At 39.2% G+C, this 22,580-nt stretch overlaps 1 protein-coding gene across 3 annotated transcripts in view; it reads right to left on the bottom strand.

Annotated features, from left to right (window-relative positions):
- FBN1 (fibrillin 1) overlaps positions 1-22,580 on the bottom strand; it is a 253,387-nt gene that overhangs the window by 205,755 nt on the left and 25,052 nt on the right. For all 3 annotated transcript variants that reach the window (XM_082452979.1, XM_082452980.1, XM_082452978.1), the window contains exons 3-4: positions 10,575-10,657; positions 8,454-8,552 (exon numbers count right to left, since the gene is read on the bottom strand). In XM_082452979.1, coding sequence (XP_082309105.1) covers positions 8,454-8,552; positions 10,575-10,657 — 182 coding nt within the window. The remainder of the gene's footprint in view (positions 1-8,453; positions 8,553-10,574; positions 10,658-22,580) is intronic.

Here is a 22,580-nt window from a genome sequence, read left to right as displayed (position 1 = left end):
CTCTGCCCTGTCCTCCAAGCTGTGGGAGTAAATCCCTAGAGAAAAAGGCTCAACAATTTCACATCAGGGGACGAAAAGCCCTTCTTCTGTGTAAGAGCAGAAATCAGCTGCGTATGCTTGCTCCTACGCTCAGCCTTCTTGGAGTACAGGGTCCAAATCTTCTCCCAAGAGCAGAGAGGAGACCCCTCCCAGCAGACACCTTCTTCAGTACCCCTCGTTAGGATGCTCAGTTCAGAATCCCAAAGGGGCTGCTGACTTCAGGAGAAAGGGCCATTTTCGTCAAGTGCTACACAAATCTCAGCATGCCAACAGGGAAAAGGAAGGTGCCAGAACCCAATACTTACTATGCCCTCAGAGAGTACTGAAGAGCTAAGTCAAGTTGAAAGTGAGGCACCTTTTCGAGAACATGTCGCATACTTGCTGAAACACCGTCAAAGACTTCCTACGTCTGCTCTGTTAAGAACCCCTCCATCTCAGCATTCAAAGCCCTCCCATGAGCCTATCAGGGCTGCTTTGCCTACTCCTAATACATCCTATGACTCAGTCCCCAGTGTACTTTATCAGTCACTCACTCACTCAACAAATATTTCTGAGTGCCGTACCAAATGCCTGGCACTTGGTGCTAGTCTCTTCATGGAATCTCCTCTTTAACCTGTCACTTTGTCTCTTCGCCCCAACCCCTAACATATAACACACACACAGTTCTCACCAAATACTGAAATCCTACCTATCTCCTAGACCCACTGCAAATGTCTGCTCTTTCCCTTGATCTTTTCTGATTTCTGTTCTCTCCTCCCTCCGCCACTAGATAATAGCCCTCTTTGTTCTGACTCCAGAGTACTTAATAATTCTCTCTGGAAATATATGTTATATAATCAAACTTTTTTTTTTTAAGTTATTTCTCCTATCCCCAGCACATTTGTCTAAAGGCATCATGAGAGTGGGGAGTGGGAAGAATCATGATTACTCAGAGCATCCCTTGCCCGTACACAGGTGCTGTATAAAACTTTGCTACATTAATTCCTGTTTACTTAATGCATGCTCCATGATAATGACACCAAAAGCTATGCTCAAACACTGAGACTGTGTAGTTGCCTAAGCACTTATACAGCACTCAATAGGTTGCTATTAAAAATATTTTTATCTTTGTTGCCCCACATATAAAAGCAGAAATAACTCCTTTATTGGAGCATTGTTATAGAAATCAACCAATCCAGAAAACGGATTAAAACAGTTATTTTAGGCTCCTATGATTTCTATTAAAACGTCTCAGCCAAAATGCGTTTTTAACTAAAAAACTATTTACAGATATACAAAAGAAATGACTTGATGAAAAATTTGGATAATATTCTAAGTAGGTCAGGAAAAGGTGTATAGTTGCTTTAAAATCTGAAGTTAAACTTAGCTTCATCCTATCTTAGCAAAACAGTGAGGGTTGGGAAAAGCACAGGAAATGATGTCATCTGTCAAGCAGCATAGGAACTCAACCCACAAACTGATTTCAATTAAAGTGGTTCATGCCAAGAGCTAATTTCCATTCCCACATGAGCAACAAAGCCATTTAGCTACTTTGAGATAAAAAAGCTAACAGTAGTTTAAATAGTGACTTTACATTATTTGTTCAAATTGAAAAAGAGAATGAATTCTTCTTTCTGGGAAGAATGGTAAGCTTACATTTAAATGTAATATCATAAAAACTTCCCTGATATGCTTTTATACTTTTTCCTACACTGTCTTTCAGGTGAACTTTTTCCAGCATAAAATACTCTTTCTCCTTTAAAAAATAAAAGCACTTGGTCAGACGTGTGAAACAATAAGGCATGGTTAGTCCAGTGGTCGAAATAAACCAATGAACCATGTCTCCTTGGGCCAGAGGGGCAAGCTCATCAAAAGATAACAGCATCTTAATCTCCTGCTTTGCCACGAACATGTTTACCAAATTCGCATTCTTTGTGAGTCTTAGATCTTGAGGGGAAAAAGTATTTCCTTAAAGGTGGGAGTGATCACTCAGGATTTCTGTGAGGAAATAAAGGAACTAGATCTGTAGCTTTGCTACACAGCAGACACAGTGTAGACAGTATATATATACAAACTGGTTTTATTTTTGATTGAGTCCTGCCATTGATGCATATTCTAAATTTACTCTGATGTGACAAAGAATTCCAGATGTCTGGCAATTAGGAGACCATGTTCTATGTTGCTAGAAAAAGCCAACTGAAAAATAAGGGCTTCACTTGAACCCATATGATGCTCTAAATACCTCAAGTTAGAATAGATTCCTAAACTCAATCTGTGTTAAGATTTTACCAGAAACTGAAAATACTAGGGGAGTTTAAGTGTCAGTGTACAGGTCTATGCTGCCACGTGCAGTTGGCCCTGAGGAGAACTTCCCCTCCAAGATGGGCAGACAGCCTCAAAGGGTTTCAAGTAAGGCTCAACATCCTAGAACTAACAGAAAATGTTGCCATTAACCTGTCTCCACATAGAGTCCCAAACAAATTTTATGTTCATTCCAGAAGATGTCAGTCAGTCACTTCAATCATTCAACAAATATTTACTGAATGCCTTCCATTTGCCAGGTATCAGAAAGAGTAGAAGAAACTTTCTTTAGATTATAGCCCAGCACAAGTTAATTCTTAAAATAACCAACCAAAAGAGAGCGATGTAAACACGCTACTGGAACAAGAGAGATGCAGGGCTGGGACTTGGGTCTAAATACCTCTCAGGTAATGATTTTCTTTGGGATGCATTAGCTTGGGACTGATTCTAAAAACTTCCATTATCTTGGCAGGCACAAGGGGCAGAAAGAACACTGGGAGCAATTTGCAAATAAGTATCTGTATGGCAACATGTGATTTTAATGTAGGCACTAGGAAAAGTACAAGGCAAATTAAACAGCTAGACTAACTTCTGGACTTGACACCTGAGACAACAGTCCATAGGGGCAACCAGAGTCACTGCAGGACAGAAATAATTTTCACTGGGAGAGATAACAGCAATGACATTTTCCATAAGTGCATAAATAATCTATGTGCCTTAGAAAAGCAACTTCACTAAAGTGTCTCAAAACAAAACAAAAAACCTAGCAGAGCTGCAAATAGTCCAGAGAAAGACAAGTTATATGATAGCAGTGAAAAAGGCACTTCCATAGAGGGCTAACTAGAAAGCAAAGAGCTCAACTGTTTCTATGGACAAATCAGAGCAGATTCCACCCATTCCTCTTCTTCCTGTTCATATAAATCCCACACCGCCCTGAAAAAGGTCACTTCTTCCAGACTAGCTACAGTGCCACCTTCCCATCCTTTGAGTGTTCTTACACTTTCAGCATGTGGTTGCAGCACACTCACTCAAACTCACTAACACACTGCTCTACAATTGTTCCCCTGGCCTTCTGACACCCTTAGAGCTTGGATTCATGTTGGGAGTACCAGCGCCCCCAAATTCTAACTAAACTGAAGTGAATTAAAAATGATAAAATTTTATCCAACTAAAAGGGGTTTCAAACTGTAAAGATGCCAATACTCCCCAAACTGACACACAGGTTTAAAGCAATTCCTATCGAAATCCTAGAAAGATTTTTTTTTGTAGATACAGACAAGATGAATCTAAAATTTATATGGAAAGGCAAAGGAACTAGAATCACAATTTTGAAAAAGAAGAATAAAGTGGGAGGAAATTACTCTACTCAACTTTCAAAACTTACCACATAGCTGCAGTAATCAAGACGGTATGGTATAGGAGAAGGGACAGACAAATGGATCAATGGAATAGAACAGAGAACCCAGAAGTAGATCTACACAAATATGCCCAACTGATTTTTGACAAAAATGCAGAAGTAATTCAATGGATGAAGGATAGCCTTTTCAGAAATAAATGGTGTTGGAGCAATTAGACATCCACAGGTATCAACTACACCTAGACCTCAACCTCACGCCTCATACAAAAAGCATCTCAACATGGATCACAGATGTAAATGTGAAATGTAAAACTCTATAACTTCTAGGAAAAAATGGAGAAAATGTTCAGGATCTAGGGCTAGGCAAAGAGTTCCTGGACTTGAAACCAAAAGCGTGATTTTTTTCCATTAAAGGAAAAATTGATAAAGTGGACTGAAATTTTAAAACTTTTGCTCTGTTAGAAGATGAAAAGGCAAGCTACAGAGTGGGAGAAAATGTTTGCAAATCACATATCTGACAAAGAGCTAGTATTTAAATTATATAAACAGTGAAATAGTTAAGAATCCTATTGGCAAAAGATGTGAAGAGACATTTCACTTAAGAAGATATATACAGGTGAAAAAATGGTACAGATGAACTGGTTTGCAGGGCAGAAACAGAGACACAGATGTAGAGAACAAACATATGGACACCAAGGGGGGAAAGTGGTGGGGCGGTGGTGGTGGGATGAATTGGGAGATTGGGATTGACATGTATACACTAATATGTATAAAATAGATAACTAATAAGAACCTGCTGTATAAAAAAATAAATAAAATAAAATTCAAAACAACAAAAAAAAGAAGATATATACAGGTGACAAATAAACACAGGAAAAGATGTTAAACATCATAAGCCAGTAGAAAAATGCAAATTAAAACTACAATGATGTAATTACTACATACCTATCAGAATAGCTAAAATTTAAAATAGTGGCAACCCCCAAAGCTGGTAAAAATGCAGAGAAACTGGGTCATTCATGTATTGTTGGTGAGAATGTAAAATGGTACAGCCACTCCAAAAACAGCTGGCAGTTTCTAGAAAAGCTAAATATGCAACTACAATACAACCCAGCAATTGAGGTTCTGGACGTTTATCCCAGAGAAATAAAGACTTATGTTCACACGAAGACCTGTACATAAATGCTCATAGCAGCTTTGTTTGGAAATCAAAAAAACTAGAAAGAGCCCATATGTCTTTCAATGGGTGAGTGGCTAAACAAACTGTGTTACATCCATAGCGTGTAGTACTACTCAGCAATAAAAGAGAACAAACTACTGATATATACAACAACAACAACAGGATGAATTTCCAGAGAATTATGCTGAGTGAAAAAAGCCAGTCCCAAAAGGTTACATACTGTGTGATTCCATTTATATAACATTCTTGAAATGACAAAATTATAGAAATAGACGACAGATTAGTGGCGGTCAGGATTAAGGAGAATGTAGGAGGAAATGAATATGAGTGACATGAGGATCTGGTGGTGATGGAAATGTTCTGTATCTTGACTGTATCCGTGTCAATATCCTGGCTGTGATATTGCACTATAGTTTCACAAGATGTTAACATGGGGACAACTGGATAGAAGGTACCCAGGATCTCTACACAGCACTTCTTACGACTGAATGTGAATCTAAAATTATCTCAAAATAATAAGTTTAATTTTTAAATCCTTTTTAAAAACATAAAGAATAAAACAGGATGAGCATAAAATTGATCTCCAAAGTCTAAAATGTGAAATTTAGGGAGCACCTTTTATAACAACATACTGTATATTATTTAAGAAGATAATCTATTTTATATTTCTATATATTTAAGGAGAGTTTGAGTGAATTCACGGATCACCCATGACAGGTCTTTCTGAGAATTAGGGTTGCTCAGGATCCATCTCTGGCCTCAGAGACTGATAGAGTAGAGAGCAGTCCTAATAGACCTGGAGTTAAAGTCTAGAAAACTCACGCTGACCCTGTCTAGCCAATCCTCTTTTTGCCCTGGTGCCTCAATGACTGGCAGCAAGACTCCCAATAGGTTAAGGGAAGCCACGACTTCCTGGTGTCCAAAGGAGTTGCTGGCTGGCAATTTGGACTTTCTGGAAATGCGATCTCTCATTCAGGCCACTAAGAGATCATTCCCTATTTTAAAAGTCACAGGACACAAGTTGAAAATAACCTGAAAGAAAAACCCTCCTTTCATTCTTTATATTTTCAAATGAGAAGGCTATGGCCTCAGAGGTCCTACAACTTGCCTAGCCCTCCTTGACTCCATCACATAACAAGTATAAAGTTTCTCATAGGAAATACTGATAAAATGATATTGACTCCCTCTTAGCAGAACCACAGGTAGTGAATGCAAACATTTCACTGAGTTGGATTATTCTTCTGTTAGCAGGGCAGTTAGCAAAGTGATCTATCCAAATTTGTCTACCACACCGCGGGCAGGAAGTTCTATAGGACGGCAGAGCTGTTCCCTAGAACATCACTTAAAAAGATCAGAAATGAATTCTGATCATACCCAGCTACCCTTCATTTAAAACATTCTGCCATCTTTAGTTGTGCAAGCTGTCTGGACATTATTAGTTCAGGTAGAGTCCGAGCCAATGATTTTAAAGGCTTCAAATGCCTCAAAAACCCTGATGAAAACATACCCTCCCTCTCACACCACTCTCATCCACCAGCTACTTGGGGGCTTTGTCCAATGTCCAAGTACCGTAGATGACCCCAAACCATCTCAGAGAGCACCACCCACCTGTCTTGAACTTCAGCCTCTGCCCTAACCTGGCCCACAAGACCTTACCACAATATTCCTCCCACCTCACTGCTAGCTTAAAGTCTATTAGGACCACAGCTTTTCCCTCTGATCTTGTTAACATCCTTTCTCCACATCTCATGACTTTTACTTGATTAAATCATTAGCAGCTCACACTATCATTGAAGACCTTTCCAGCTGGATACCCAGTTTTGCCATCTGGCAATATTTTCTTCCCCCAGTGGAGTGCAGTGTTGTTGGTGGGTTCAAGAACCAATCTGAGAGATGGTTCTATTCCCAACTTGATATGGAGACTCCTTCCCCACCCCGAGGCTCTCTCTCCTCAGAGGCAGCCTGGAGGTCATCCTGATGGAGATGGAGACATCCGACATGTTCCCCAAAGTGCTGCCAGCTGAGCTCTCTACCTCTTGCTACTCCTCCAGCTCAAGTGCTCCTGACATGTAGAACTAACCTACCCTTCCTTGGAGGACACACATTTAAAACCAAGCTGAGATCAAGTAAGAACATGCTACACTCATTGCAATAAGTAAATGAGTCCCAGCCCAAGGGGGAGTTTCTATCCCAACCTAAAACTGTCTGTATTTAGTGCTAGACTTTCTCTGTTTGGTTTCCACCAGAAGCAAATTCTGAGACAATAATTCAAATGTGAGTAGTTTATTTTAGAAGTAATTTCAGGAAACACTGGTAAGAGACTGGGAAAGTGAAAGAAAGCCTATAAAGTACATTATCAAGCCTATTCCTACTGTGGGCAACTAGGGCTCAATTCCACTAGGGAACTTTAGAAGACAGTGCATAACACACTTCGAAGTTATGCAAAAGGAGAGGCAAGGAAGCATGGGCACTTATCCAACACTCTCCATTTATCATTGGTTAAAAGGTGCTTCTAATTAATCCCCTCAGCCTTCCAGCTTGTCCTACATGCTCCATGGCCAGAAAAATGTTACAGAGCTCCCAGGCAGAGTCACTTGTGTCACCCATGAATGCCAAGGTATGTGAGTGGGCACCAAGAGGGTCTGCTACCCTGCACTACTTGCCCCATCCTGTTAATTGGTTCATGAGAGCCACGGTTAAATGCGAGGACTCTTAACAGGTACTGCACCTTGACCCCGCGGAAGTCTCTACTTGCAATCGACGAAAGAGAATGTGCTTATTCCACGATACTCTCCTTAAAACCTTGTCAAAACCAGAACACACTGTAAGAGGAGTGTATTTTCCCATCAGAAATGGGGAATGGAAAAGGAACCTAAGTTTTTGCCTTGGTGATGGTCAAGGTGTTGAGGGGCTATTTATACAGACATGAACTTTAACTTTTTTAACAACCAATGACTCACCTCCTTCCCAAGCCCCACATTTCCCCTAATTCACTGCTGAGAACCCTGCATTTCAAAACAAAAACCAATAGAACAAGCAAGCAAAGTCTCTGAATAATGAACAGAATGAACAAAGTGGTAAAATTCTGAAAGGGAAAATATGTTTGTGCTTCATGATAAATCATCCCCAATAAACTGCCATGATGACTCCTTACATTTTCTTCTTGCAAAAGCAGGGGTCTCAAGTTGTAAAAAGTGTTTAATCAGATTCATATTTCAGTACCACAAGGAAGAATGCTTAGTTTTCTTGAGCCAAAAAATGTTCATTAAACAGTCATTTCATTGAGCATCTTTTATGGTGTTTACATTGGAGACACAAAAATGAATAAGGTGATACCTACACAGAAGGAAGCCATAATCTTTATGTTATTCATAGTAGCTATTTCCCATAGGTAATTTCCCTATAAAAAGTGAAGAAGGGAAATGAGAGCCCAGATTGAGGAAAGCCATTCCAAGTATTTTGGGCAGAACAGAGAAGGCAGATGTTCTAGTGAAAAAAAATGTATTGCAGGCAAGAGAAAAGCCAAAAGCAAATTTAGGAGAAAATAGGGCATAACCACATAAAATAATATTATATATAATGACATGTTATACTCACTGGATCTGGAACCACAGGAAGGAGCTATCTGACCAGATGGGCAAGTGCACATATTTGGCCTAGAACAAAATCCATCCCCACAGGAATGCCGGCAAATGGCTGTGAACAAAACCAGAGGTCTGTTAGCACATGGCTTCAGAGCACGGTGATTTACAGGGCCCTAATCCTCAAGTGAGGAAACCTGGCCTATCAGGTTCCTTGTTAACTTTGCCATCGTGACCTATGTGACTTTAGGCTTCAGATTTATGCATTTATAAAACAAATCTGTTGGACTAAATAAACTCTGGCTATAAGATTCGGCAACTCCCTTATCCGTATCAATGGTTCTCCAGCCTCTCTTTGCTTATTCCACAGCTCTCAATCTGTCAAAAAGCCCAGGATATCCTATAAAGGGAAAATAAAATAAACAAAAATCCTGTGTGTGTGTGTGTGTGTACACAAACACACACACACACATCGTTTTTATACTAACTTTAAGATGTAATAATATAAAAATTGTAGCAGTATTCTTGGGAGCCTATGTTATTATAAATGCTTAAAGTTTACTAATTTTTATAAAAATACTGTGCCCTGCTAAGACTACTTCCCTAGATAAGACCCTGCCAGTTGAGAACATATGATCTATGGAGCAACTTGTATCCTACATTTAGTCCTGTTGTGAATTACATCCAAAGTCTGAGAGAAGACGTGTGAATCCACTTCGGTAGTACTGATCCTACAGTCAGGAAGCCATTCATCTTTTAGAGAATTATTAACATTTTCATGCCACCCAGAGACTAATATCATACTGGTACCAAATGCTCTGCTATTGGACTAAAGAATAAGTTCAAATGGTAAATGATTTATATTTAACAGAAGACCAAGATTTGGTCACTACTTTTTATACTCATAGGCTTGATCCTTTCCTTCAAACTCCTGAACAAACATGCAAGGGCAAATGAAATGTACAAGGCCAAAAATAATACCCTTGATAGACAGTGCACTGAAACATCAGAAGAGCCTAGGATGGAGGTTGAAAACTATTAGGAAATAAGCTGTCAAAGGATCCTACAAACATTTATTTAATACCTGAAGTCAGCATTTCTCAGAGATTCTACAGAACACTAGGGAAAGGGTTTTGTTGTCAAGTTCATTTAGAAAACTCCAAATACCATTATATCCCTCTCTTAGTGAGTCAGTTTTGATCTTGAAGTAAACCACAATGTGCCAAATGAATAAGTTGCTTTTAGTTAAAATCAAGAATTGGGAAAGGGATTAACTTTTTCAGGTCACCAAGAGAATGCTGGTTGAAATAATCTCTTCTTCTCCACAGACCACTCTAGGCCAAATAAGAAGGGGGGTGAAGTAATTCCTTAGTGTCCTTTCAGCTCTAAATTTCCCATTAAACAAACGGAGTTTTCTGAAAACAAAAATTGTTTCACAGGTATGATGACTGTAAAAGTTCATGGAGGACAGATGCCATAACTAACTTGACTTAGTATCGCCATTAAATAGCACCTCGTCTTGCATGTGATTTGTCGCTCAACATCTGTGGGGTATGATGAGAATCTGGGGCTTTGCCATAGAAGCAGAGTCGGTAGAGGAATCTCTGGTACCATCTGAGTTCTTCCCCTAGTCTTTTCACTCATCCTCATGTGATGCTCTATCTGCTTCCTCTCTCCTTTGTCTAAGAGTTAGATCTGCTTTTAGCCTCGATCACCCAAATTCAACATTCAAGGTTTGGGTGGGCTTGTGGGTGGCCAACACAGTTAGAAATTACAGTAAGGAAAGCAGCAATGATAAACTGTTTTTCAAAACCCCATCAAAGTGATTACATAGTCTATGCAGCCAGGCACAAGGTATGCCATGATATGAAACCTTGATCAAAGTATCCCTGTGGCTCTATTCCCTCTATCTCAGAAACATTCTAAAGGAAGTCATTGAATTAAAGTATAACAGTGGTTTGACCAAGTTAATATATTTCCCAAGCTGGATTCAGAGAAAGTAGGAAAATCTTAGAGCTGGAAGGCTCTGCTATAAACATATTAATGGTATGCACTTACAAAAGACCAAATACTAAGAATCACCGTGCAACCAAAACAACAAAACAAGAACATGAAAAATGACAGACTATTTACTTACGGACAATACACTGATTTCCACCAGGTAAGGTCTTCCATCCAGGGCAACAGTAAGCATTATAACGTGATCCACAGACATTAGGTCTGAAACAAAAACAAAAAAAATTCAATCATGAGAATGCCATACTTTTTTAAAAAAAAAAGAATACATGACCAAATAAAAGGAAAAAAATCCTGAGTTATTAGAACAGTATTAATCTTTGCAGACAAGAAAAGTAAACTCATGGGACTCAATGCTGGCTTAGTAGTTTGGGATATTTTAACATAATGATACCAATACGGATATGCTTAATATCACCTATGCATACAGCACATCAGGAAAATAAAAACCACAGGAACAAAATGCAGTGCTTTCTATCACAATGCACAGATATAAAAATTTATGGAGCCATATGAGACTAGTTTAAACAATAAATTTACCAATCTAATTAAGGAAAGTCATCATAAAATCTACTGAATGTAAGGTTTTATATTTCTATCCATTGAAGTTGTGTATATTTTTTCCTATGGCCCAGCTACCCTGTAAAACGTGACCACATTCTTCCTTTCACCAGAATTACAGGAATGCACACTCTGACATTAGTTAGAAAAAAAAAAAAAAAAGCCAAAACATGTAAATATTTCTTTAGCCAAAATTTGGAAACATAGTTGATACCAGCAGTTACAGGAAAACAAAGCCAATGTCACTCTGGCTTCCTTGTTTACAGTTCATCACATGTCTTGGAGCAAAGCCTCCATTCAGGATACATTCAGGATCCAAATGATCCTATTTAACAATTTAAGGGAGCAACTGGGTAAAGATCTAACAAATTTTCCACTGGAAACTAAGGCAGAGGGTATAACACACAGAGATCCAAAAGAAACCATTCATTCATTTCATTTTGCCACATCTGAGGGCCTAAACCTTGATGCCAGTTCCTCGAGTTCAGGGGCTGATAAGGCAGGTCAAAGGTTTTGCAATCAATTTCACAAACTAGGAGCTATTCCAAGGCTTGCTGGTATAAATACTGTAGTCCCATAAGTATAAGCCTTTAAGAACAACTGCAGAGCTAAAATGCATACCTGTATATGCACAGAACCCTCTTGCATTTCCTCTGAACTCACTACTTTAACCAAATGCAGGATTAGGAAGTGAGGTAAAGTCTTTGCCCTGTCCTGTACTCCCTTTACAGCCCCAGAGAACCTGGAATACTCTGCAGGGAAAAATGCACACTTCAGACCAACTGATGCCGAGGTCAGAAAAAGAAATAGAAAGAAGGATGGAGGAGCCAGGGAGAGGGCCCCAAATCCATACCCAACAGCCCAAGGCTTCTCCAAGGCTAGACAGAAAATGATTGGATAGAGGCTTAATATGTGCGTGACGTTAGGACCTCTCTGAGCCTTAGTTTATTTCTCTACAACTGGGATAATGAAATGTCTGCCTTGTCCACATTATGTGTGTGTGTGTGTGTGTGTATCAGATGAAATAATGAACATGAAAAGCTTACAGATGAAAAGGACAATGAAAACACACAGCAGCATCGTGGTGGAATCATCTTCTGACCTAAATTAGCTACTCAGCCAAAGGTACCATAAGAGATTAAGAAAGAGAGAAAGACTTTATTAGGAATTCTAAGCCAAAGGCTCTCAATTCTTTTTCCCTCCTGTGACAAAGTAGTGCCCCAAGCTTCAGTTCAGAGTGCCCAGAACTTCCTAGGGCAACTCAGAATCTTAGAAAGGGGAATGAGAGGAAAAAGATAGGGTAGAAGGCTGGGGCAGGAGGACACGCAAGCTTCGTAAGAGTTCTCTCAATCTAAAATGACAATCCAAGCCAAAGTCAACCACCTCAAACCTTCCCCACCAACAGCCCATTACAACAACTCCACTGGATTCAGTCCAACCCCAAATCAAACCCTGGAATAACTTCAGAGGATCCCTGAGCCTTTGTAGGGTGTCTGCTGTTGGAGTAACGATGTTTTTCAGACAAAACTCAGGACATATTGTCTGACAAGAAGGAGTGTATTTATGGAGTAACAACACATATAACAGGGTAAAAAAGCTAAGAAAAAAAGAGTCCAGGATCAGTCCTATCAGCCCTGCAAAGCAAGATATTCAAAAGATTTTCCAAGATACATGAAAAATCACAATAATATAGACATTCTTTATTGCTTCCTCAACCTTTAGAATCAACCCACAGACAAAACATGAAAAATGTTACAATTTACAATGGTTACAAAACAAAATGTAAATGTTTTAAACCTTTATGTATCATAAATCAAGAAACGAGTTGGAAAGAAAGGTGTGGAGAGAAATAAAGCAACTGATCCAAGAAATAGAGGTTTAGATATATAATGTTTATAAATACCAAGTGATTATAAATACCAAATAATTATAGAATGGCTGAAAGTCATTCTATAATTATTTTAAAAATGGGAGGAGAAGAGAGAGTAAAAGGTATAGATCTAAGTGAGCTATGTCCCTATCTTTCATGGCAAGAAGCCAATAGGTACTGTTTAAATCTAGACATAGAAGTACAAACACAGAACACGGTGTCACTGGCATAAATGTGAGAAGAACTAAAAACAGAAATGGTTAAAACTGGTTGCCTTAAGAGATGAGGATCTGGGGAAGTAGAGAGTTCTTTTGCTTTCTCAATTAATGCCCAACTATAACTGTTAATTTCTTAAATATGTGCTGTTATACTTTGATCATCATATTTTGTTTATTTTTTTCTTGAATTTTATTTAATTTATTTTTTTATATGGGAGATCCTTATTACTCATCAATTTTATACAGATCAGTGTATACATGTCAATCCCAATTGCCCAATTCATCACACCACCACCACCTCCTCCCACAGCTTTCCCCCCCTTGGTGTCCATACGTTTGTTCCCTACATTTGTGTCTCAATTTCTGCCCTGCAAACCAGTTCATCTGTACCATTTTTCTAGGTTCCACATATATGTGTTAATATACGATATTTGTTTTTCTCTTTCTGACTTACTTCACTCTGTATGACAGTCTCTAGATCCATCCACGTCTCTACAAATGACCCAATTTCATTCCTTTTTATGGCTGAGTAATATTCCATTGTATATATGTACCACATCTTCTTTATCCATTCGTCTGTTGATGGGCATTTAGGTTGCTTCCATGACCTGGCTATTGTAAATAGTGCTGCAATGAACATTCGGGTGCATGTGTCTTTTTGAATTACGGTTTTCTCTGGGTATATGCCCAGTAGTGGGATTGCTGGGTCATATGGTAATTCTATTTTTAGTTTTTTAAGGAACCTCCATAGTGGCTGTATCAATTTACATTCCCACCAACAGTGCAAGAGGGTTCCCTTTTCTCCACACCCTCTCCAGCATTTGTTGTTTGTAGATTTTCTGATGATGCCCATTCTAACTGGTGTGAGGTGATACCTCATTGTAGTTTTGATTTGCATTTCTCTAATAATTAGTGATGTTGAGCATCTTTTCATGTGCTTCGTGGCCGTCTGTATGTCTTCTTTGGAGAAATGTCTATTTAGGTCTTCTGCCCATTTTTGGATTGGGGTGTTTGTTTCTTTGATGTTGAGCTGAATGAGCTGTTTATATATTTTGGAGATTAATCCTTTGTCCGTTGATTCATTTGCAAATACCTTCTCCCATTCTGAGGGTTGTCTTTTCGTCTTGTTTATGGTTTCCTTTGCTGTGCAAAAGCTTTGAAGTTTCATTAGGTCCCACTTGTTTATTTTTGTTTTTATTTCCATTACTCTAGGAGGTGGATCAAAAAAGATCTTGCTGTGATTTATGTCAAAGAGTGTTCTTCCTATGTTTTCCTCTAAGAGTTTTATAGTGTCCAGTCTTATATTTAGGTCTCTAATCCATTTTGAGTTTATTTTTGTGTATGGTGTTAGGGAGTATTTTAATTTCATTCTTTTACATGTAGCTGTCCAGTTTTCCCAGCACCACTTATTGAAGAGACTGTCTTTTCTCCATTGTATATCTTTGCCTCCTTTGTCATAGATTAGTTGACCATAGGTGTGTGGGTTAATCTCTGGGCTTTCTATCTTGTTCCATTGATCTATGTTTCTGTTTCTGTGCCAGTACCATATTGTCTTGATTACTGTAGCTTTGTAGTATAGTCTGAAGTCAGGGAGTCTGATTCCTCCAGCTCCGTTTTTTTCCCTCAAGACTGCTTTGGCTATTTGGGGTCTTTTGTGTCTCCATACAAATTTTAAGATTTTTTGTTTTAGTTCTGTAAAAAATGCCATTGGTAATTTGATAGGGATTGCATTGAATCTGTAGATTGCTTTGGGTAGTATAGTCATTTTCACAATATTGACTCCTCCAATCCAAGAACATGGTATATCTCTCCATCTGTTGGTATCATCTTTAATTTCTTTCATCAGTGTCTTATACTTTTCTGCATACAGGTCTTTTGTCTCCCTAGGTAGGTTTATTCCTAGGTATTTTATTCTTTTTGTTGCAATGGTAAATGGGAGTGTTTCCTTAATTTCTCTTTCAGATTTTTCATCATTAGTGTATAGGAATGCAAGAGATTTCTGTGCATTAATTTTGTATCCTGCAGCTTTACCAAATTCATTGATTAGCTCTAATAGTTTTCTGGTGGCATCTTTAGAATGCTCTATGTATAGTATCATGTCATCTGCAAACAGTGACAGTTTTACTTCTTCTTTTCCAATTTGTATTCCTTTTCTTCTCTGATTGCTGTGGCTAGGACTTCCAAAACTATGTGGTGACAGTGGACATCCTTGTCTCGTTCCTGATCTTAGAGGAAATGCTTTCAGTTTTTCACCATTGAGAATGATGTTTGCTGTGGGTTTGTCATATATGGCCTTTATTATGTTGAGGTAGGTTCCCTCTATGCCCACTTTCTGGAGAGTTTTTATCATAAATGGGTGTTGAATTTTGTCAAAAGCTTTTTCTGCATCTATTGAGATGATCATATGGTTTTTATTCTTCAATTTGTTAATATGGTTTATCACATTGATTTACGTATATTGAAGAATCCTTGCATCCCTGGGATAAATCCCACTTGATCATGGTGTATGATCCTTTTAATGTGTTGTTGGATTCTGTTTGCTAGTATTTTGTTGAGGATTTTTGCATCTATATTCATCAGTGATACTGGTCTGTAATTTTCTTTTTTTGTAGTATCTTTGTCTGGTTTTGGTACCAGGGTGATGGTGGCCTCATAGAATGAGTTTGGGAGTTTTCCTTCCCCTGCCATTTTTTTGAAGAGTTTGAGAAGGATGGGTGTTAGCTCTTCTCTAAATGTTTGGTAGAATTCGCCTGTGAAGCCACCTGGTCCTGGACTTTTGTTTGTGGAAGATTTTTAATTACAGTTATAATTTCATTACTTGTGATTGGTCTGTTCATATTTTCTGTTTCTTCCTGATTCAGTCTTGGAAGCTTATACCTTTCTAAGAATTTGTCCATTTCTTGCAGGTTGTCCATTTTATTGGCATAGAGCTGCTTGTAGTAGTCTCTTAGGATGCTTTGTATTTCTGCAGTGTCTGTTGTAACTTCTCCTTTATCAATTTTATTGATTTGAGTCCTCTCCCTCTTTTTCTTGATGAGTCTGGCTAATGGTTTATCAATTTTGTTTATCTTCTCAAAGAACCAGCTTTTAGTTTTATTGATCTTTGCTATTGTTTTCTTTGTTTCTATTTCATTTATTTCTGCTCTGATCTTTATGATTTCTTTCCTTCTGCTAATTTTGGGTTTTGTTTGTTCTTCCTTCTCTAATTCCTTTAGGTGTAAGGTTAGATTGTTTATTTGAGATTTTTCTTGTTTCTTGAGGTAGGCTTGTATAGCTATAAACTTCCCTCTTAGAACTGCTTTTGCTGCATCCCATAGGTTTTGGATCATTGTGTTTTCTGTCATTTGTTTTTGGTCACTTGGCTCTAGGTATCTTTTGATTTCCTCTTTGATTTCTTCAGTGATCTCTTGGTTATTTAGTAACATATTGTTTAGCCTCCATGTGTTTGTGTTTTTTATGTTTTTTCCCCTGTAATTCATTTCTTATCTCATAGTGTTGTGGTCAGAAAAGATGCTTGATATGATTTCAATTTTCTTACATTTACTGTGGCTTGACTTGTAACCCAAGATGTGATCTATCCTGGAGAATGTTCCATGCGCACTTGAGAAGTGTAATCTGCTGTTTTTGGATGGGATGTCCTATAAATATCAATTACATCTATCTGGTCTATTGTTTCATTTAAAGCTTGTTTCCTTATTAATTTTCTGTTTGGATGATCTGTCCATTGGTGTAAGTGAGGTGTTAAAGTCCCCCACTATTATTGTGTTACTGTCGATTTCCTCTTTTAGAGCTGTTAGCAGTTGCCTTATGTATTGAGGTGCTCCTATGTTGGGTAGATATATATTTAAAATTGTTGTATCTTCCTATTGGATTGATCCCTTGATCATTATGTAGTGTCCTTCCTTGTCTCTTGTAACATTCTTTATTTTAAAGTCTATTTTATCTGATATGAGTATTGCTACTCCAGCTTTTTTTGGTCTCCATTTGCATGGAATATCTTTTTCCATCCCCTCACTTTCAGTCTGTATGTGTCCCTAGGTCTGAAGTGGGTCTCTTGTAGACAGCATATAGATGGGTCTTGTTTTTGTATCCATTCAGCAAGCCTGTGTCTTTTGGTGGGAGCATTTAATCCATTCACGTTTAAGGTAATTATCGATATGTATGTTCCTATTACTATTTTCTTAATTGTTTTGGGTTTGTTTTTGTAGGTCCTTTTTGTCTTGTGTTTCCCACTTAGAGAAGTTCCTTTGTAGAGCTGGCTTGGTGGTGCTGAATTCTCTTAGCTTTTGCTTGTCTGTAAAGCTTTTGATTTCTCCATCGAATATGAATGAGATCCTTGCTGGGTAGAGTAATCTTGGTTGTAGGTTCTTCCCTTTCATCACTTTAAATATGTCATGGCACTCCCTTCTGGCTTGTAGTTTCTGCTGAGAAATCAGCTGTTAACCTTATGGGAGTTCCCTTGTATGTTATTTGTCGTTTTTCCCTTGCTGCTTTCAATAATTTTTCTTTGTCTTTAATTTTTGCCAGTTTGATTACTATGTGTCTTGGCGTGTTTCTCTTTGGGTTTATCCTGTATGGGACTCTCTGCACTTCCTGGACTTGGGTGGCTATTTCCTTTCCCATGTTAGGGAAGTTTTCGACTATAATCTCTTCAAATATTTTCTCTGGTCCATTCTCTTCTCCTTCTGGGACCCCTATAATTCGAATGTTGTTGTGTTTAATGTTGTCCCAGAGGTCTCTTAGGCTGTCTTCATTTCTTTTCATTCTTTTTTGTTTAGGCTGTTCCACAGCAGTGAATTCCACCATTCTGTCTTCCAGGTCACTTATCCGTTCTTCTGCCTCAGTTATTCTGCTATTGATTCCTTCTAGTGTAGTTTTCACTTCAGTTATTGTATTGCTCATCTGTTTGTTTGTTCTTTAATACTTCTACGTCTTTGTTAAACAATTCTTTCATTTTCTTGATCTTTGCCTCCATTCTTTTTCCGAGGTCCTGGATCATCTTCACTATCATTATTCTGAATTCTTTTTCTGGAAGGTTGCCTATCTCCACTTCATTTAGTTGTTTTTCTGGGGTTTTATCTTGTTCCTTCATCTGGTACATAGCCCTCTGCCTTTTCATCTTGTCTATCTTTCTGTGAATGTGGTTTTTGTTCCACAGGCTGCAGGACTGTAGTTCTTCTTGCTTCTGCTGTCTGCCCTCTGGTGGATGAGGCTATCTAAGAGGCTTGTGCAAGTTTCCTGATGGGAGGGACTGGTGGTGGGTAGAGCTGCCTGTTGCTCTGGTGGGCAGAGCTCAGTAAAACTTTAATCTGCTTGACTGCTGATGGGTGGGGCTGGGTCCCCTCCTTGTTGGTTGTTTGGCCTGAGGCAACCCAACACTGGAGCCTTCGTGGGCTCTTTGGTGGGGCTAATGGCGGACTCTGTGAGGGCTCACGCCAAGGAGTACTTCCCAGAACTTCTGCCGCCAGTGTCCTCGTCCCCACGGTGAGCCACAGCCACCGCCCGCCTCTGCAGGAGACCCTCCAACACTAGCAGGTAGGTCTGGTTCAGTCTCCCCTGGGGTCACTGCTCCTTCCCCTGGGTCCTGAAGCACACACTACTTTGTGTGTGCCCTCCAAGATTGGAGTCTCTCTTTCCCCCAGTCCTGTCGAAGTCCTGCAATCAAATCCCACTAGCCTTCGAAGTCTGATTCTCTAGGAATTCCTCCTCCCATTGCCAGACCCCCAGGTTGGGAACCTGATGTGGGGCTCAGAACCTTCACTCCAGTGGGTGGACTTCTGTGGTATAAGTGTTCTCCAGTCTGTGAGTCACCCACCCAGCAGTTATGGGATTCACTTTTACTGTGATTGTGCCCCTCCTACTGTCTCATTGTGGCTTCTCCTTTGTCTTTGGATGTGGGGTGTCTTTCTAGGTGAGTTCCAGTGTCTTCCTGTCGATGACTGTCCAGCAGTTAGTTGTGATTCTGGTGTTCTCCCAAGAGAGAGTGAGAGCACGTCCTTCTACTCCGCCATCTTGGTTCCTAATCCTTGCACCTTCTTTTCTAGGAAGATTTTCCAATCTTACCTTCACCTTTGGGAGCTCCTCTTCTGAGTTTCTAAAACACCCTCTATCATTACTTTTCATAGTACACTGTAATTTTTAGTTAACTTTCCTGTAGATTTTTAGTGCTTTGGGAGCAGACATTTTATTTTTACATTTCTGTCTCCTGATACACAGTAGATTCTGGATTCATTCATTGAATGAATCATCATCTTTTATTTAAAGCAACAATTTTACTTTAAAAGTATGAACTTCTTATCTCATAAACAGGTGCTTTCTGCTTCATTAGAATGAGGCATTCACAGTTCCCTTTCATTAATTATCTCATTTTCATTTCACTGCATTTCTTAAAATTCTATATAATGTTGAATTATGATTTATTGTGTTTGCATGCTCTGACTTTTTTGAGTTTAATAACTTTGTCCTTTTTAATAAGTAATATATATATATTTTTTAATTAATTTATTTTATTTTTGGCTGCGTTGGGTCTTCGTTGCTGTGTGCGGGCTTTCTCTAGTTGCAGTGAACGGGGGCTACTCTTTGCTGCGGTGCACGGGGTTCTCATTGAGGTGGCTTCTCCTGTTGCAGAGCACAGGCTCTAGGCACACGGGCTTCCGTAGTTGTGGCTTGCGGGCTTAGTTGCTCCGAGGCATGTGGGAATCTTCCTGGACCAGGGCTCGAACCCGTGTCCCCTGCATTGGCAGGTGGATTCTTAACCACTGCGCCACCAGGGAAAGCCTAATATATTATTTAATTTCAACCAACATCGTCAAATGACAATTGCATTAATCTCGTTACCATTCATTCTTCAACAACACTAAATACTACTATGTCTTGTGGCTTAATGCAAAGTATTAGAAAGATGTAAGATTTCTCCTCTGCTGACTGGTTTTGAGAACTGCAAACTAACAGAACATGTTCAAACAAGCTGGGTGGCATCTGTTCTACTTACACACAGAAAAAAACACCTATAATTCTAGAAATAAATGAATGTCTTTCATTCATTTATAAGTTGGAAAGTTCTAAGATATGTAAAGTCTAAAGTAGACGAGTTGGATGATTTCCATTCTAAAAGATTTTACTCTAAGGTTTCAGCATGAAAATCATTAACAAAGAAGACAAATCATTAATGGAGTTACTTTTTTGTGTAAATCAAAGTGTAGCAATTGTACCTCTTCTTCTTCCTTTTCACTTCATCAGCCATACCTACCAACCCACCACCAAATAAAAGTCAGAGATAAAGCTCCATTCAAGTGGCAGTGGTATTCCGCAAATTAAAGGTAAAATTCAAAGGGAAAAGATATACTAAGTGCTAAAGATACGTTATTTCATCGTCATAGAAACTCTTCGAGCTAAACCTTATTATTACCGTTTTAACAGTAAGGTTGAACAAACTAGCCAAGGTCCCATAGCTTGGAAGTAGAGAATGGAGATTTAAACTCAGGAAGTCTTATTCTAGAGTACACTGTCTTAATCCCTATGTTAAGGCAAAGATGTATTTAGGGGACAAGATGATATTCACCCAGTAGCATTCATGGTGGCATGGATAAAAAAAATCACAAAATGTCCATCAACTGACCAAAGATTAAGCATAAACGGTTTTTACCTGTATCTTAATAGTTTATGGGGGAAGGGGAAAATATGTTTAGATTCCACTTTACTGTTATACATTACATTTTTTTCAATTACTTAGTCTTTGTCTGTAACTTTTCTTACCAGTTTCTTTGAATGTTGTGCTCTGCAATAAGCCAACTCCAATCACTCTGGGGGCTGGGTGAGCCTCAGCAGGCTGGATATTTGGATCCAGTTCAGACACAGCACTCAGAGACTGTGTGGGCTAGCTAAAGCCCCTCTCAATGGAGCAAACAGCTGGGCTCTACCACGTCTGACCACATCATTGCAAGAATTAGCCTCAGTGCAAGATGTCTGCAGTGTGTCCACATTCCTTAGCCAACTCACTTCTGCGAGTCTGGCCTGTCTTTCAGCAAGAGAGCCTTTCTGCTTCCTATCCCAAGTGCAAACTCCTTTTCAGGCATGACCGGGGTAATAAAGACAAATTCAAGGGGCTCTTATTTCATATGCATGAGTTTCTCAGCTTGTGAAGTGATAAAACCTTGGGCAAGGAGAATAACAAGCATTAGATAAAGGTTAATGAGATGGACCCTGCTCTGTGAGTTGCCTGCTTTTTTGACCTTTAGGCAGAAAAGTTATGATTTAGCCCTCTTGACTATAAGCGTGGAGGGGTATCAAAAAGCATATGCCTCCCACATAATGATGGGTGCCCAAATGCCCATGTAACATGCCTCAAGGTAAACATCCTAATATCCCACTGTTCCAGAGTTTAAAAATAATCATAACTTTCACTGTCAAAAATGAGACAGATAATGAAGAAACTATAAAACACAAATGAGCTACATATATTGTGAACCACACATCGTTAGTTTATTCGTTCTTTGACAAATTTTATCAAGGTAAAAAGAAAAACCATGAGTGCTATCCGATAAAGGGATCCACTGCTTCAATAAACTTTGCAAACACTACCCCCTTATTTTATTTCCTGTATTCTGGCCCTCTTCACAGCCGAAGGCAGAGGTCACATCTCCCAGCAGTGATCTGAACACCACATGTGACTGTTCCAGCCCATCTGCCAGTCACAACAAGTCGAGCAATGAAACTTCGAACCCTGGTAGTGAAGACAGCTTCCATGGCCTCCTCAAGCTTCAGCCAGGCCCTCCAGACCCAGGGACTCATTTCTGGATTGTCTGAGTCAACACTGGCTGGGACACAGACAATCCTGGTTTTCTCCTTTGAAGACTCAAGCCAGCCAGCCAACCCCTCTAACCTACCTCATGCAGTTTTTCTTAATTAAAATGATCTCAAAAAGGAACAAGAAGAAGAACCATTTGCAGGAGCTTTATCCCCTTCTTGCTCTCTCCCATCTCTGGTAGACTGGTGACTCCATTATCCTTTCCTCCAAAGTCAATGTCTGTCTGTTTCTCAAGACTTCCTTCCCTCCCTCCCTCCTCTTCTCTTCCCTCCTTCCTTCCCTTTCTTCCTCCCCCTCTCTTTCTCTCTTCAGTTCCTACTATCAGGACACCTAGAATCAAATGTTCTGTTACTACCTCAAACTCAAGGTATCCAAGATCACATAACTTATCTTCCTGTGCAGTTAGTAAGTTCACTGCTGAGCACACAACAGGGCACATGAATAATCATCTTGTCCACCAGCACAAAGCCGCTCAACAATATTTAGTGAGAATCTATTATGTGTTAGGCAGTGTGTTAGATAAATAAAAGTGACTAAGACAAGTATACCTAACACCCAGACCTAACACTTGGTTTCTGATACCATTCTCCAATAAAAGGAACCAGGGCTCCTGGGAAACATGGCTGACTCCAGGACTGGGCAAGAAATGTACAAGGTGAGTCTGGAGCATCT

The sequence above is a fragment of the Balaenoptera physalus genome, assembly GCF_965194825.1.
Source record: "Balaenoptera physalus genome assembly, chromosome: 2".
Lineage (NCBI taxonomy): Eukaryota > Metazoa > Chordata > Mammalia > Artiodactyla > Balaenopteridae > Balaenoptera > Balaenoptera physalus.
This window is presented reverse-complemented; position numbering and strand designations above follow the sequence as displayed.